We start from the raw sequence: 16495 nt of genomic DNA on the forward strand, positions 1-16495 counted from the left end.
AAGTTATATTTAATTACAATATTATAAGTAAAACTACTAATATAACAGTAGTACTATTACTTAACAAAAAATAAAAGCCCGGGGGCCTCAACGCAGAGGAACCATGGTGAGGTAAATGTATGTCAAGTCATCACGGACTCACCATACGCAGGCCCCACAGCCATAACAGCTGCAACACTAACGCAAAAGGCCACCGCGGCCTCACTACGTGTGACTTGGGAACTTGCTAAACATTGCAAGCCATTTTTGGATGCTGAACTGGTGAAGCGCTGCACCATAGACACGGTGGAGGAGGAATTGTATGCTGGGGAGAAACAGAAAGAGGAGCTCATCAACCGTGTGAAAACAATCCAGCTATCAGACTTAACCGCGATACGCAGAGTTGAACATTTATATGGGAAAAGCTTTTCATCTTTGATGTCACATCTGAAATCAGCGGTGGTGGAGTGCACGTCTACGGCAGTGGATGAGTCAACTATCTATTTCTCAGGTATGATGGATTTGATGGACATGTGTTAAAAGAGGAGTTACTCCACCTTTTGCCTCTGGAAACTAACACAACTGAAGAGGTGATGTATGCAGCTGTGAAGAGGTTTTTTTTTTAATGAACGCTCAGTAATATCAACCTCAGTGTTACCGACGGGGGGGCATCCATGATCGGAAAGGAGAGGGGCTTTGCGTCGCGGGTAAGAAAAGACCCCACTGTCAACTTACTTCGTTGCATTATTCATCCAACTGTTTTGTGTGCGAAGCTGTCTGGCAAGATGAAAGAAACCACGGACACGGTGATTAAAACAGTCAACCATATCCGTTCAACGTCAAGTTTGCAGCTCCGGCTTTTTAAAATGTTGCTCAAGAAGCAGGATGCTGAATACACTGACCTCCTGCAGCTCAACGACGGGAGGTGGTCGAACAGGGGGCGTGTGCTGGAGAGATTCTTTGCACTGCGTAACGAGGTGACTAACTTTCTCTCCGGTCAGAAATCTGCCAAATCACAGGAGTTGTTGTTATCTATGCGAGATCCAGAGTTCACAAACCCACATCGCATTTCTGTGTGATATCACAAGGCACCTTAACATGCTTGATCTGCAGCTGCAGGGTGGAGGTGCGAGTGTGGGACAGCTTATCCACAAAGTGTGGATTTCAAGTGAACTTGGATGCGTTCCTGTCTGATCTTAAGGGGAGAAAGTTCCACTTCTGTACTCTGCGCGATGTCCCCCTGGACCCTGCTAAAAATGCAGTTTCACTATCCGAAATGGAAGAATTTCTGAAATGCTTGAATGATAACTTTAGGAACTTTTAGTATTTCAAACTCCTGAGTGAAGTGCTCCGGTTTTTGCACGACCCATTCAGGTTCACTGCCACCGGGCCATGCCCAGCTGAAGTGAAGGCTCTGCTGCCCGGTATCGACGAGGGTCCCAGCTGGAAATTAGGCAGCTTCAAACAGACGAGCTGCTCAAAGCCCAGTTCAAGGATGAAGAACTGTGGGTGTTTGGGACTCGTCCGGCAGATCCATATAAGAACAGCAAGAGTCTTGCTGTTTACCTTTTGACAATATTTGGATCAACCTATATTTTTGAGTCAGGGTTTTCCACGCAACAGGCTGACAGACGTGCACCTCAATCATCGAATACACATCCTGTTAACCGCACATACTGTACACTCTACTTCAGTAAGTCGTCTCACTAGATTTATTGTCTCCACCAGGCTGAAAGCTTGGGGAGAGAGTATGGTTTGCTCTCCAATTTTTATATTTTGTTTTAACTGTTCCTTACTTTTTATGGTGGAGGAAAAAAAACATTGGTATTTAAAGTGGACCAAGTCATGCAGTGGAAATGAAAGACAGGTATTCTGTGTATCTCTACTCCCTGACATAACTTTCAAGCAGCTAAACAGACATACTTTTAGTTTATTTTCAGGTAGATTGTTTTATTTTACTCAGTCACTCCTATAACTATTAATTATTATTTTATATAAAACATCATAGATGGGGTAATCTATTTTCAAGCAGATTGTGTTTATTGTATTTTACCCTACTTAGCCATAACTATTTATTTCTCTGTTAACCCACTTGATGGCTGGCAGGCAGGCAGGCAGGCAGATTTTGCAAAAATAAAGCAAATCAAAGAGAGAAGTCATCAAGTATCATTAATGTCATCATTTTATTAACTGGCCCTTGGCCCCTCGACGTTTTTGTAATGTGGCCCACAGGTTCATCTATTTGAGTTTCCCTGATGTAGGCTGCACTCACACTGCAGGCAAAAGTGACCAAAATCATTTTTTTTGTTAGTTTTTTTAGCTGTCTGAACACCCCAAATGACAGGAAATTCTATTTTATCCACATCAGACCTGGGTCACTTTTATATGTGGTCCTAAATCAGATACTTATCTGATGTTTTGCTTCAGTCTGAGTGGTCGGGATGTATTTCATCCATCTTTGACGTCATGTGTACGTGATTAATGTCAGTGCTGCTGGTATATCTTTTTTGAATGAGCCGGTAATGTCAACGTCCTCCACTCCTGGCCCTGATTCCTCATCCACATGTGTCTCTCTACAGATATTGAAGCCATCGCTCCGCACAAGGCCAATGTTAAAAATGTTGCCCTCCTTTTCCTCAGCCTTCTTCTCTTTATAATAAGTTATGAATCCGTCCACTTTCATTGAACAAGAAATTCAAAAAGAAATGATACAGGCCGCACGTGGGTCTCCTCAAAACAGATTCCTCTTCACAGTCTGGTATAAAGTGTGCAATACTAATATCAACAACCACAATAAAAATTGGATCTTGGCAAAACATCAGGAGGATATCATTAAGACCTGGAGTGCGAATGTAGTCTTGGTCTGCAATTGTAACTTCTTCTATAGAGCAAGAAAAGCTGTTCTGTAATGTGTACAATGTGCACATATTCTACCAAAATACAATCCATATCATCATCATGTTAGACCCCAAACAAGATCAGTCAGTACACCTCACACACATCCATTCCATTTATTCTTTAATTTTTATTTTTGCAAGACCAGATATGAACACATTCATTGCAAACAGTGCTGACTGTCTTTGGAGTTATGAACCATTTAACAATCATTGCTTGTGGCTTTGAATCACCAACTAATTAGTTCTTTTTACTCATCTTTTACTCTTACTTTTTTTTTGTTGGCCTCTTTGTAATTGATATTGTGTTAGAGCTCTAAATTTTATTACCCTCTCAACCACGACCAATAAAACCTTTATATCAACCTCACAAGATGATTAAAACTCACTGCAACAATAGTAAATAAAAGACAACTGCTGATGAGGTTTGACTTCAGAAAAGAGTGAGCCGGAGTCAGAGTCAGAGAGTCAGACTTGACAGCGACACTATGAGGGATGACAGATCATTAAAAGTATTGCAAAAGTATATACTTCTTTTATGGATTTTCATCTGAGACAATAAAACAGAGTGGACAGAAAGGTCTGTAATAATTGATTGCAGCAATGAAAATAAGCTTCCTGTTCGGGCACAGTGGCCAGTAAGATCGTCCAGCCTAATAAAACCTTTTATTTCTTTAGTTTAAGCTTCTATTTTCATGTCTCCCAAACTTATCTTCAAGAAAAATGGCAACCACTGAACTTCTCTCACCTTACATCCACTGCATCCTCCATTACTGTCATGTCCGTTTTGCATTTGGCTGATGGGTTGATGGCGAGCTCGGCTGGTGGGATGACGAAGCTCTTACTCAATGGCAGCCACATTCCTTCTCCCAAAGTGTATGTGAACCTATGGGATGACGAGAAAGGTTGCGGAGGGGGCAGAAACAAGAAAGTGCAGTGAGGCAAGGTTAGTCATGTTAACACCTGAATCAAATCAGACTGATGCCTTCTAGTGCATCTAATCATATAGTGTGTCTATTCATACTGTACTGCAATTTTTTAGGGTTACCTCACCGGGGTCCAGATATCTCTCCAAAGGTTGGTATATTTTCATGAAGTATACCAACCAGGATTCTTCAGATCTACTGTAACGCAGACCTCGACAGAACATCCTTTCAGCCCACCGCAATAAACCTTTACAATGAATCTTTGAACAATTAATTTCCCGTTGGGGATAAATAAAGTATTTTTGAATTGAATGAAAAACTGAGTTCATTTAGTGCTTTCATTTGGGAATTCTGTCACCCTTCCTGATCAGTAAATTCACAATGTGGTTCAAGATTCTTAACACTCCTTTGTGGAAGCTTTCTTTTCTTTTTTTGTTGACTTATGGTCATTCTTTCCCATGTCTAGTTAAGGTTTGGGGAGCACCACAGTTTAAAACGCCAACGTTTGCGTCCGTTTCAGTGACTGAATATCCAACTGTGATGACCTGAAACCGGACTGATCTGGTTCAGAACTGCTGGGATCTTGTATAAATGTACCAGTATGTACATTTGTGGTTGATATATACAAACACTCTTCTGGCTCCACAGCATTATGTATTGCACTGTGTTTGGACTGAGTAGCAAAAAGATATCACAACTGAAAAGACAAGAATCCTTTTTTTTTCCGAAGTATGATATTTAAAAATCTTCATCAACGTTCAACCCGCAAGGAGATCTGTTTTTGATATAAATGTATCCACACAGTTGTGACATTTCTCTGCTTTGTTTGAATAGCATTTACAAATCAAGCTTCACACAAAGAATGTAGCTCAAAAGCAAGAGAAAAAGACAAATTCTCACTTATGTAAAGCTCAGATCTGCAAGTTCGTAATTGCAACCAAGTAACCTTTCCTGCTGAACTCAAAAGTCATCTGCAAAATTGCTTCAACCGATTTAGACAGACATTAGCATTTTTATTATTAGATTATTATAGAGAATAAAATGCAGTAAAGAAAAAAACAAAGGATAAAAACAAAGGACTCAGCTGCTGGAGGAAGTAAATGCTGCAAGTTTGCATCCAAACACACATCACTTCCCATCTGCGCAATATTAACTGCAGGGAGTTCCTCTGAAGAACATGTTTTCCACTCAACAACCGTTTCCTCATGGGCTCTCTTAGTGTTTTCCACCTATAGTTTCCCTTAGGGTGAACCAACCAAGTCAGAGAGCAGCACACAAGTCCCCTGTTATCCATTATAAAACAGTGCTCGTTAAGTGGCTGCTAATTTGTCCTGTGGTCACCCTCATACGTCACACTGCATCTTGGGGAATATCGTCACTACTGCTGGTAAACGTCCCACAAGAGCTGATGAAATGAGATGTGCAAACCGCTTCCTGAGAAGTCATTTAGAAAAATAAAATACTGATTTAATGGGCTTCAGCCTTATAATAACCTGCAAGAACGCAGCATTTTACATTAACTGGAAAAACAGCAACACTTTGATCCACTTAAATGTGTTACTTTGAAACAAAAGGAGTAATTAGTTCAATATAATTGAATGTTCTGTTTCTGTAGTGGTTTAATTGCTTTTTTTCCTAATTGACTGCTTAGAGTTCATGCAGCTCTCACAAGTTAATGTCATCTACTCGTGCAAAGTTACCAGTTAAAAATTGGGAAGCGACCAATTGAAAATGAGGAAATACATTTAGTGTGCTCAAAAATTGATTTTAACCATTTAATCAAAAACCTCCTCTATTCTGTATTTAAACATCTATCATGAATCAGCACTAATAATACATTTGATGCTAATCATGATGCAACATTTGACTTAAAGTCAGAAATATTACGTTCTTAAGGGAATAATGGTATTTATTGGATCGCAAATAATTCCTTTGTTTTTGGACAAAGTCTCATTGCGAGTCTTCCTCATTTTGTATGCACTGCATCCATAAGAACAGTGTCCCTCTGCCCAAGAAAGATTTATACGAGCATGATAGCTTTGCTGAAAGGTAAATAAATAACTTCCAACTCGAGGCCATGACTCAGAATAAGCAATGCAGTGAAGATATCCATCTCAGAAAAGTAGCCATTTTGATGCAGACTTGTAGTTGTTTCATGCTCCAGAAAACCAGTCACTCGTGTTTTGACACTGATGAGAGCCGAAAAAACAGCCAGATAACAAAGTCATGAAGGTTATTTTAATTTGGTTTGGAGATTTCTAACTTTTTCAAGTAACTTTTGGAGAGTGCGAGCGATATACTTGGCGAGAGAAGTTAGAAGGATCTAGAGACGAGGGTGTAATAAAATATGTCAAGTTGTTTTGTTTCATCGATGTAAAAGCAGAGTTTGACTGTGGACAGCAACTTGAAATTGTTGTAGCCTGAAGCAGGGATAACCTCAGGTTGTCAAAGTTACACTCGAGTGCTTATAATTTTAATGTTCCACAATAAATATCATAAAATAAGGAACTCTGCAGGCGTTGTGCTGCCAACAATCGTCTCACGGCCTTTACACTCAACTCCTAGTACCGATGAGGAACACAAAAAGAAAAAGAGAACATGCTCTCTGCCTTTCCAGTGCTGAGCAATAAAGATGGTAAAAAAAGACTGAATACTGTAAACTGGTGATAAGCTTGGCTAGAAAAAGAAATTATTAAATTAAGATGAATAGCTGGGTGGGATATGTATAAACATTTTTAAAACCTTCATCTGTGCATGAAGAAAATATATGGACCATAAAAAGAAAGAAATATTCCAAAGTGCTTACAGGAGCTAAAGAGTGATGCTTGCATTTCTTGACTGATCAGTGACGACTGCGCCAATAACCACACGACGAGTCTATATAACCTGTATGGATTTCTTGTACTGCAAGCAGCAGCAGACACATTTGCATGTCTCTTCCGCTGTTTCACCATCATGAAACTAGTCAGAGACCTATGATGAACACAGCAGCACACCATCAAATGGATCTCCTTTTTCTCCCTCAGAAGTCGGACTCAGCTGTGAGTACTATCAGATAGCTCTGTCAAACAAACAGATATCTGATCATTTAAACAATTATTGGTAGTTTTTTTCTAAATTAAAATGCTGTATTTTTTAATTCTCTGATTGCCAGTCAAATGCTGTTTCCTCCTTACTTTTAAAAACCTTCCAATAGGATTGTGAGCAAATCAGAGCTGTTGTTTCACTGCACTAACAAGTCAGAGGCTTTGCGTCGGAGCTGGAAGTTCTGTGAAGTTCTTCTTACCTGAAAATGCGATCAGAGGGTTGTTCTCCCATTACAAGATCAAAACCGCGCTGGAAGATGGTGTAAGGCCAGGGACTAGCGTGGAAAAAAAAAAAAAAGAATAGATCAGAAGAAAAGACAAAAAAGAGGAAAGAGAATAAAACCAAGTGTTGCAGTCAAAGCCACAGAGGTGTTAAATTTTTCAGCATACCCATCGCCTTATCTAAACCCTCCGAAATCACAAACCATGTTTCAATGTCTGCCTTCCGAGTCATTCCCATCTCCGGAGCTCCTCCGTTCACGAGCGACATTACGACGTGCGCTATGTGTCAACATCCTGACTGAAAAATGTGTTTTGGCTGCATCTGACATACAATTTGACTTCGGCTCATATTTATTTGTAAGAGGGCACAACAAGGCGAGGCAGAAAGGGATGAAAAGGCACGGAGAAAATGGGACAGACGGAAGCTGGTGGAAGGAGCAGAGACTAGTAAAAAGGACAAAGAGCGGGAGCAAGAAGAACATCGCGGGAATGAGACGGGGCCAAGAGGCAGGAGTGAGAGAGGGAGAATGATTGAGATTAATGGGAAGTGGCAGCTCAGGGACTTAACAGTCTGCAAAGTGAGAGTGTAAAGAGGGAAAGTGACAGGGGCCCGATGTCATCCTGAGCAAACTCCCTCAGTACTGTAAGCAAAAAGAGCATTGGGGAAAAGAGGAGAGGCTTCCACGCCACAGGCTCCGACCATTAAAAATTTAAGCCACCCCAGGGCGCCCACTCTGTTACACAGTGATGTGGACACAGAGTGAGCACCGGGGGAAAAAGATACACATGTGTACTATTGTGTGAGCTTGCAAAATTATTCAGATGTCGCATAAAATGCCTACAAACACCCACATTTTTCTCATGTCAGGGACACCATCAAAACAGAAAGAAAATGGCATAATGTGCCTGTGGCAAGCGGCTGACATCACGGGTTAAGAATTTAGCACATTTACACTGAGAGGTCTTCAGTACAGAACCCCGCGGCAAACGCATTATAAACGTCAGATGGGGTTTACTGTAGATAGACTTAACGTTTCCTTAAAAGGTGTTCTGGGGAGTTTTAGGCCAAAAGCAGCTTCTTGCAAGAACTTTATAGTCCTCATCTTAGTGATATAACACACATACCAGTGGCGTTTGAATTTTTGCATGAAGGGAATAAAGTTCTGTCAAACCTCTTGGACAAACACAATATGTTCTGGAAGAGCCCCCTGGGTTACAGATGTACAGTATCTACCCTTTTACTCAAGGACAGATGGTATATACTTATGCAACCTTTACCACAAGCTGATTCTGGGACAGCAGTGGTGAGCACATGTCAAGGACATTTGAAGCAAGCAAATTTATACGCAAATATATGTTTAGCAAACTTGCAGGGACACTCTGAAAAGGCTTTGTTTGTTTGTTCTTCTTAGGCTAAAGATAACAAGTCAGCACCAATTATTGCTGAGAAAAGAAAAACATGTGACCAGTGTCAGTAGATGAAGATCAAACATATAACTGTATATATGACAGCTGCAAGGTGGTGGGCAACATTATTTGCGATCAGATTTATTCCCACAGTATGATCAGTATTTAGATGTGAGCCCTTATTTGTGGTAAAGTGGGTTCATATGGCTTTTTTCAATGTTAATAAAGGAAAACATAAAAAAAAATAAAAGACAGACAATGGGAATAATCCATTCCCATTATGAAACATTACCTTTTGATTTGAGCAAACTGTTACTACAGTATATAATAGCAATCATGAAATATTTACGTAAATATTTCAGATATTTGTTAAGCTTAAGTATTCGCTGTTTACAAATCTGCAGAGTTAAGTGATCTTGGCACTGATGAGATTTGTTATTTTGATTCATCTTAGCAAATATACTTTACAGTCTGTCGAGAAAGATGATTCCTTTGTTGTTCGGAAGGTTCATTTTGGCATCATGATGAGCAATCACAGCATCTTATGAGGCCATTACCATAACTTACCCCTGATTGGGCCCCCACTCGCTGCGGATGCAGAGATGTTTGTGGACTGGGTCCTTCATGTAGCCGTCAAGGCAAAGGCATTCCCCTGCAGACACAAAGGCAGCGATTCAGACGTGTTCGTCAGAGATAAGCCTCTTTTATTCTTTAATTTGATGGAAAATTCCCTTTGCTCCTCTGCTACCTAATCCATAATGGACCTTTTGAGATAGTCAGGGCACTCATGAGCTCACTTGTTGCCCCTAAAAAAACCACTCACAAAGTTTTCCACTAGGAGCATGTGTTATCAATTCTTTCAGTACAATGCACCTGCTCTATAATGCAAATATGGCCAATGGCAACCGAAGAAAATGATGGCGTGCATGCCACTGTGCAGTGGATGGTTCTGAATACAGAGTGAAATGCTGACTTTCTGCACCTGCAACTGGCTTGTATAATGTTTTTTACCTCCTTATCGATAATTAGCTTTAATTTTTTTATCCTGCTTAATGGGTTCTTGAATGTCCTCTTCACCAAAGAGCTCCTGTTTTAAATGCCTTTGCACACATCTAGCCATCACATGAGATGTTCTGGTCACATGAATTAAAGCGCAAACTATAATGATACCACCTGGAGTGCTCTCGGAGCAGAATTATACGTGCCTAATGATATTTTTTACGACTCAAAAACAGATTGCTTTTCTCACTACTTTCATACGTTTTTTTGTGTTTTCTCTGCACAGAATTCACAACATTGCCCCCTACAAAAAAAAAATATATATCTATATATATATTTTTAGTTTTTTTTTCCTCACACTTTACGCACCCTGATACCCTTTACCTTAAATATTCTTATCTATAATTCTTTCTGATCTCCTCAGACAGCGCTCTCCTTTGCTCTCTCTGGTTTCTCTGGTCTATGTTCAGTGTGGTGAACACCGTGATACCAAACAGTGATGACTTTTCATCCTTTAAATAGACACTCAGTAATTGCAAGACCGAAGACTCCTGTGATGTTAATTACAGGACACTCTTTGTCACCATGGTCATTTTTTTCCAGTATTTTCTAGGATTACCAACTAATTAACAAAGTTGAGAAACAAAATGACTTAATCCAAGCAGTAATCTCACAATACTTACATACGTGATACTGGATATACAGATCAAATTATGCTTGATAGAGAAAAATAAAATTTATCTCGCATGTCCAGTACCAGAGGGACAAAAACAATGTCCACACTTTGAACAGGCATCACTTATCAGCATGTTGCCAGCACAAAGAACAGTGTCGCATCAGCTTATTGTTCTGCTTTCAGCACCCAGGAGAATTGTCAGCATTGACTTTGCTCAGTATGATTGATGGGGCTGCACCTTTGCTTTTGAGGGTTACTCAGGGGTGACGTGTACAACATGAACTGCTCATGCTCAATGGGAGACGAAGTGAGAAGAACGGATCCTGGGCTTTTATACACGCTTGTTAATGGAAAAGGTCAACTGTCAGTACCAGCCAGGCTGAAGGAAATCACAGTCACTGATTCTCCTGCTGATGGTCATGAATGAAGAGGAAATGCATTTGAGCCGTTTGTCTTTCTACATTTGTCTGTATTTAATACTGTAGTTGTAAAAGTATCTGTTTGATCCTGTGATATGAGCCGAAGCAAACACTGAGTCAGGTCCAGCAAAGCCTGGGAGTAAAATCTAATTTTGAGTAACAGAAAGATGAATCTCACTCGAGGTAAAAGATTACGCTGTAAAAACAGAAAACAAAAACACCCCATGATGTGAATTAAACAAAAAAGAGCTGGAAACATTAGACAATCTTATCATTAGTATCAACAGGTCCCATCTACATGCAAATGTAACCAGTTTTAAAAATAAAACACACACTTAAGTGGGTGTTTTTCACAGCTGTGGAGATGCAGATTTCTGTGGCAGGTATGTGGATGGCTAACAGGTGAAAATAAAATAAACAAAACAGCTGGTTTAAATGTATAAATAATTTTCAACATATGGCAGTTACAGGCACAGCTGCTCCTGAAGATTTTGATCTATGAACATAAAATTATACTATACAATAAAACCTATAATATACAACCCTCATATGTATATTATAATATATATGTCAAAGGAAAAAAATATGATGAAATATGCTCATTGATCCTCAAATGGATACTTTTCTTCATCAAAATCCTATTCTGACGAAAAGCTGTTGCAACTGCCGAATGTATCTTCCAACATCGTGCTTGCAAACTTTTTTGCCCCGTTTTCTCTTTGCAGCTATTTTAAGATAATTTCCTGGCTGGCGCATGTTTAATTTTTCTCTCGTCCTATCTTGTCCTACCTGTGAACATAACCAGCACTTACAAATGTTACCGAACCTTTTTCTATGAGTGTTGCTGCTGGTCAGTCATCATCCTTTTTTTCCAGCATATTGTAAGTATCATCTTTCTTTCACACAATATGGATTTGGTATGCCCTCGTTTGTAGCCATTGTAAAGTAAAATATTGCCTAAATCACCACAATTGAAACGTTTCTTCATGATTATTATGCGCTTTGCCAACACTTAACCTGGTTCTGCCTCCAACCTACAGATGATGCAGCTCTAAACTTTGCACTTACTACTTTGGCTCCAGTTTAATGTGCAATGAAAAAGCTGACAGAGAAGTACATTTTACAATTTTAGATATTATCACAAACTGCAGCTAAAAAAAAACATGTTGAAGCTGTAATTGCGATTAGGCGAACAGCTGCTGCTCACCGTTAAATGCCTCATCTTACGTTATTTGCCGTCTCACTGCACTTTCAGGTCGTGCTGTTCAGTTCCGACTTGTTTTTCACTTGCAAGGTGTAACCTTCTCTAATTGCTCTACATGCAGGCTCTGAACCAGGTTTGAGACGTCACACTCTATTTTCACTGCATTTCCTCCTGCTATTTGACACCTCACGAAACACATACTTTATTTAGGTCAAAAGAGCAAAATTCACGGATCACCTTTAATAAGGCTGTGCCTCAAGCTCCGTCATGTGAGTAACATGACCCTCAGCAGTTTTTTTGTTCCCTTCATGCACTTGGTCTCATGTACACAAAACTGTCCAGCTGAATGCAGCAACATCAATAAAGCCAACATGTTAATTGCTGAAGCATGCATCTCCAGAGGAAAAACATCCCCCTCTGTATGTCATGAGTGCCCCGCACAACCTCTAGAGTAGATGCCGCGAAGGTGGTGAAAACAGCACCGAAAGCATCCAGGTCTTGAGGTGTTCAGGAAAGGAAATGCTGCGTGTTAAATCATCTGCTGCCTCTTTTAATGTCTCGCACGAGCAGCACTGATACTGTCACAACCCATCTCAGTTTTCATCAGTATCTTCTGCAGCAGAGGAGAGGATTGGATTTAAGCTATCTATAGCACCTCTGCAATCTCCTGATACACACACACACACACTTACCACTCCCATATGTGCGAACAAGACTGCTGACAAACCCACACATAATCATGCATATGAGGTGCGACTATTAAATAACATGACTAATACTGTAATTCAATTTCAAGGAAGAAAACTTCAATTTCACTTTGTTAGTGTTATAAATGAGTTTCAGGGACTTTATGAGGTAATGACTGTAGAAAGAGGCGACAGCTGTGGGAAATACTTTCTACTCTTTATGATGAAACATGGCAGCACATTCAGGACTCAGTGAGCCCGTTTTTGGTCTACAAATGCATCAAAGTACAAGACTATTCTACTTTCACACTTAACTGCAGAAATGTGACTTTTTCTAGCTGATTTTGAGCAGCAAGTGATTTTTCAGAGTCCTGTGGGTCAATGGGGTGGAGTTTTCTCACCCATCACGTGGACATTTCTATGAACTGAACTCTAGATAAACTGAACAAAACTTTTATTTTAACAAAGTCTTATGAAAAACAAAAAGGCTTTTTGTCTCAAAGCTTTTGAAGGAGTGGGCAGAGTGCAGGTTTGGGTGTGTTGGAGATTGTGAGATCATTCCAAGAAGAGCAGGCATCAGATGCACTCGTCCAGCTTTTTGATCCATTTAAAAAGGTCTCAGATCTTACTCTGTATGGCCCAGAGGACGGTTAGGCTGCTAAATAATAGATGCAAAATAAGGAAGCCATTTCCACTTCTCTTTACAGTGAGATTTCTTGTTCCACTAATTATATTTGTGATGGACTTGGTAAGGTTTCCAAGAACAGCATAAAAAGCTAAAAGTGTCATTAAGTCAATTTTTTTTTTTATTGTTATAAGTGAAGTAAACGCATTCATTTTTACTGGCTATGAAATAATGAAATCTAGAGAAGCATAATCTTAATTGTTTCAGTAAGGTTGCCCAGGACTGTTTTTTTTTTATTATGACAGTAGTGTAGAAGTCTCAGAAATCTCTCCATCAAGTATGATACATTCAGCATTACAGGGTTAACTGCACCTTGGTGCTACTTATGCTCTGAGTTCTAATAGAAAGTTGTTTAGATCGGCTTATTTAGATTTCCCATGGAGTGCTTTTGTATTTGTGAGGAGTTTGTGCTTAAAAACTTATATGCTACTGGCAAGTCTGTTTATCTTGATCTTGCTTAACCTTCAGCTGTGTTCTTCAAAGTCATAAAAAATCCATGTGAATGTTGCTTCAACAGTTTGGTAATACTTTATGCCACTTCTGCTTACATCTACTGATGATCAATCAATCAAGTGTGTTTGATAAACAAGTTACTGCAGTCCCCCTGAATGACACAGACCATACTTTAAAAAAAGAAAAAGCCCAATGTTTTCTAGATTGTGCATTATATTTATTTTTACTCTCCCTCTTTGTTTGACTTCCAGTTTGACTTCCTCGACAACCAGTCCTGCCCACAACATCCTCGCTCTTCTGTTATTGTTCACTTTTCTGAACTGATAAGACAGAATACAGCAGAACTGTCAGGCACACAGAGCTCCCTCACAAGCGCAAGTCCGTATCTAAAGCCTATCATTTCTAGATGCTGCACTGATGCAAAGTACAAAGAGTCTCAAAGTCACAAAAAGGTATCTATAGTTTCTTTAAACACTAGGTCTAAAAGCCTCCATTTTTTTTAACCTTTTTTCATTTTTTAATGCAACTAGACAACATATGTTTATATCTGTCGATGTGTCTATGACACTACGAATTCCTTTTAGACTACATAGAATCAAGTCAAGTGTTTTTTGTTCCTTTTAGTTTTTTAGTTATTTAGGGGGAAAAAGAACCTAAGGTGGCCAAGGACCTCGCACAGGCTACAAATAAAAGCAGTGAAAAGAAAAATATGCAGCATTACAACGACTCTGTGATATGTAAGACCTCAGAACTGACAGAGGGTGTGACTTGTACTTTGTGTACTCAAAATTATTATTTAAAAATCATTCATTTATTCTGGGTTTTTCATGGATGGTTCAGGGGTTAAAGTCTGTCACACATGTCAGAGTGAATGGCTACAACATGGATGGGTCACCAGTTCAGCAGAGAATCAGGCAGAAACAGAAGAAGCAGCGGCCACGCATGTTCAGAGCAGCAGCGTAGATCGTTAGTTAGAATGTCAAAGCCAGGTTTACATGTGCTACACGATGTACAGTTCTAATTCTTCACTCCAAACCAGGTCTATTTCTGTTTTTTCTTCTCTTTGCCAATACAGAAGCTTACTCTTAACACCTCCACATTAGCAGAGAACGAGACACATTTAACACCTTGCTTTGAAACTCTTTGCTGATCAAATCAGCAAAAATAGAGATGTTATGAAATCATCTCTCATCCATAATATCTTTAATATTGTCTCAATACAGTTTATTAGAAAATAAGTCAGAGGCCACTTTCAGACATGACATCTGTATCATCAGCCGTGTAAAATACTATTATTGTTTTAATCGTACATTCAAAAAATTTGTCACTTCTCATGTCTCTCTTCTTTGTAAAAAAGAAGGAAAAGCGGCTAATTATTTTAGGTAAATCCAAGGGGAAGTGTGCCTTCCAGAACGCTTGGAAAACACATCTTGTGCTGTGATGAAAGTGATACATATATTTTTACTAAGTCTGAGTATTTAGGGGTTACAAGCAGCAGGAAAGCACCAAGAGGTCGATCACACACCAACACCTTAAACTGCCACCAGATTTAAAGGACACCTGAAACGAACTTTGCCATACTGTACATTTTAAACAGTGATAAAAGATAGCTTGAGAATAATCCCACCATGGTGTTTTATATCAAAAGTCCATTACAGAGTGAAACATACTGGTAGTTGGAAAACAGGGTTTTCACACAAGAGATAGTTTTCCAAGTTATCAAAACATTACAAGATAATGTAATTCAGTTGTAGAGGCTCTTACTTTCCCTTTGTCAATTTGGAGGTTGGGAAGACCAAAATAAATGTAAATGAAGATAAGCGATTAAAAACAAAAACTTGTTAAACAACAAAATATGCTGCTACTCTGTTTTCTCAACACAATCTTGTGTTGATGTGGAATGCACATGTGGTTGAGGTCTCGAATAAAACATGATGTAGCTGCACATGGCTTTCTTCAAGTTTAAAGACGGACATGGTGAAGGACTACAGACACCCGGCTGTAACCAGCTGTAACGCTAGTTAACTGAATGAAGCTTTATCATTGGCTAAAATGGAAAACTGTTTGTTTCGTACACATATTTCATCATATATATTTTCTTAATACATAAATGTATGGATTATTTATTAATCCTTTTGCACATATGACGTCCCATCAATTATGACTCATTTACATCTACTTTTATATTTCATTACACGGCTGGATTTATTAATGCTTCCTCCAGCATGGCATTGAGCCACTCTAATTAATTTCTTACTCATACATATATAGTTTATCACCGCGGCCCTGGTACTCACCCACATAACGCCACAAAACAAAGCTAAAAGAAAGCAAAGGAACAATCAACTCCACATTATGGGCTGAGAATTAAAAATGAATAAATAAATACATCTAATAAATAAATGCAATATCAGTGCTGACAAATACAGAAATAACGCAGAAAATAATTACACAAAAAGGTTTCCAGATATATATTGATAGAGATGGTACCTGCCGGTTCCTGCATCACACTGTGACTCATGAACGTCCTGAAGTTGGTTGCTGTTTTTTCTTTTAACAGTTTGTGAGTCACTATTTGCCTCAATAAAAAGCTTCTCCCAGCTATATCTGCAATTTTAATGTATGAAAGAATACTCTTTCTGAAGATACCCTCCCATCTTCCTGGAAGAACCCCGACATACAGGACCCCAGCTGAGGAGAAATAAGCAATCTCACTCCAGCTCAAAGCCTCTCGCCTCTCGCAATGGTCAAGAATCGAACAAGGTCAATGGAGTTCTTTGCAAGTAAACGGAAAAGTGCTCCTAAACGGGACTCTGTTGTGCTACTGGGAGACTTCAAAGCTCACGTCGGTTACAGCAT

The 16495-nt window shown here is 39.3% G+C and overlaps 1 protein-coding gene across 6 annotated transcripts in view; it reads right to left on the bottom strand.

Moving 5' to 3' along the window:
- astn1 (astrotactin 1) overlaps window positions 1-16495 on the bottom strand; it is a 490568-nt gene that overhangs the window by 346047 nt on the left and 128026 nt on the right. For all 6 annotated transcript variants that reach the window (XR_009783285.1, XM_061732846.1, XM_061732845.1 and 3 more), the window contains 3 exons: window positions 9082-9166; window positions 7086-7160; window positions 3622-3759 (listed from right to left, as the gene is read on the bottom strand). Coding sequence is in view for 5 of the 6 variants with exons in the window: in XM_061732846.1 (XP_061588830.1) it covers window positions 3622-3759; window positions 7086-7160; window positions 9082-9166 (298 nt within the window). In the remaining variant the exon portion in view is untranslated. The remainder of the gene's footprint in view (window positions 1-3621; window positions 3760-7085; window positions 7161-9081; window positions 9167-16495) is intronic.

The sequence above is a fragment of the Cololabis saira genome, chromosome 10 (assembly GCF_033807715.1).
Source record: "Cololabis saira isolate AMF1-May2022 chromosome 10, fColSai1.1, whole genome shotgun sequence".
Lineage (NCBI taxonomy): Eukaryota > Metazoa > Chordata > Actinopteri > Beloniformes > Belonidae > Cololabis > Cololabis saira.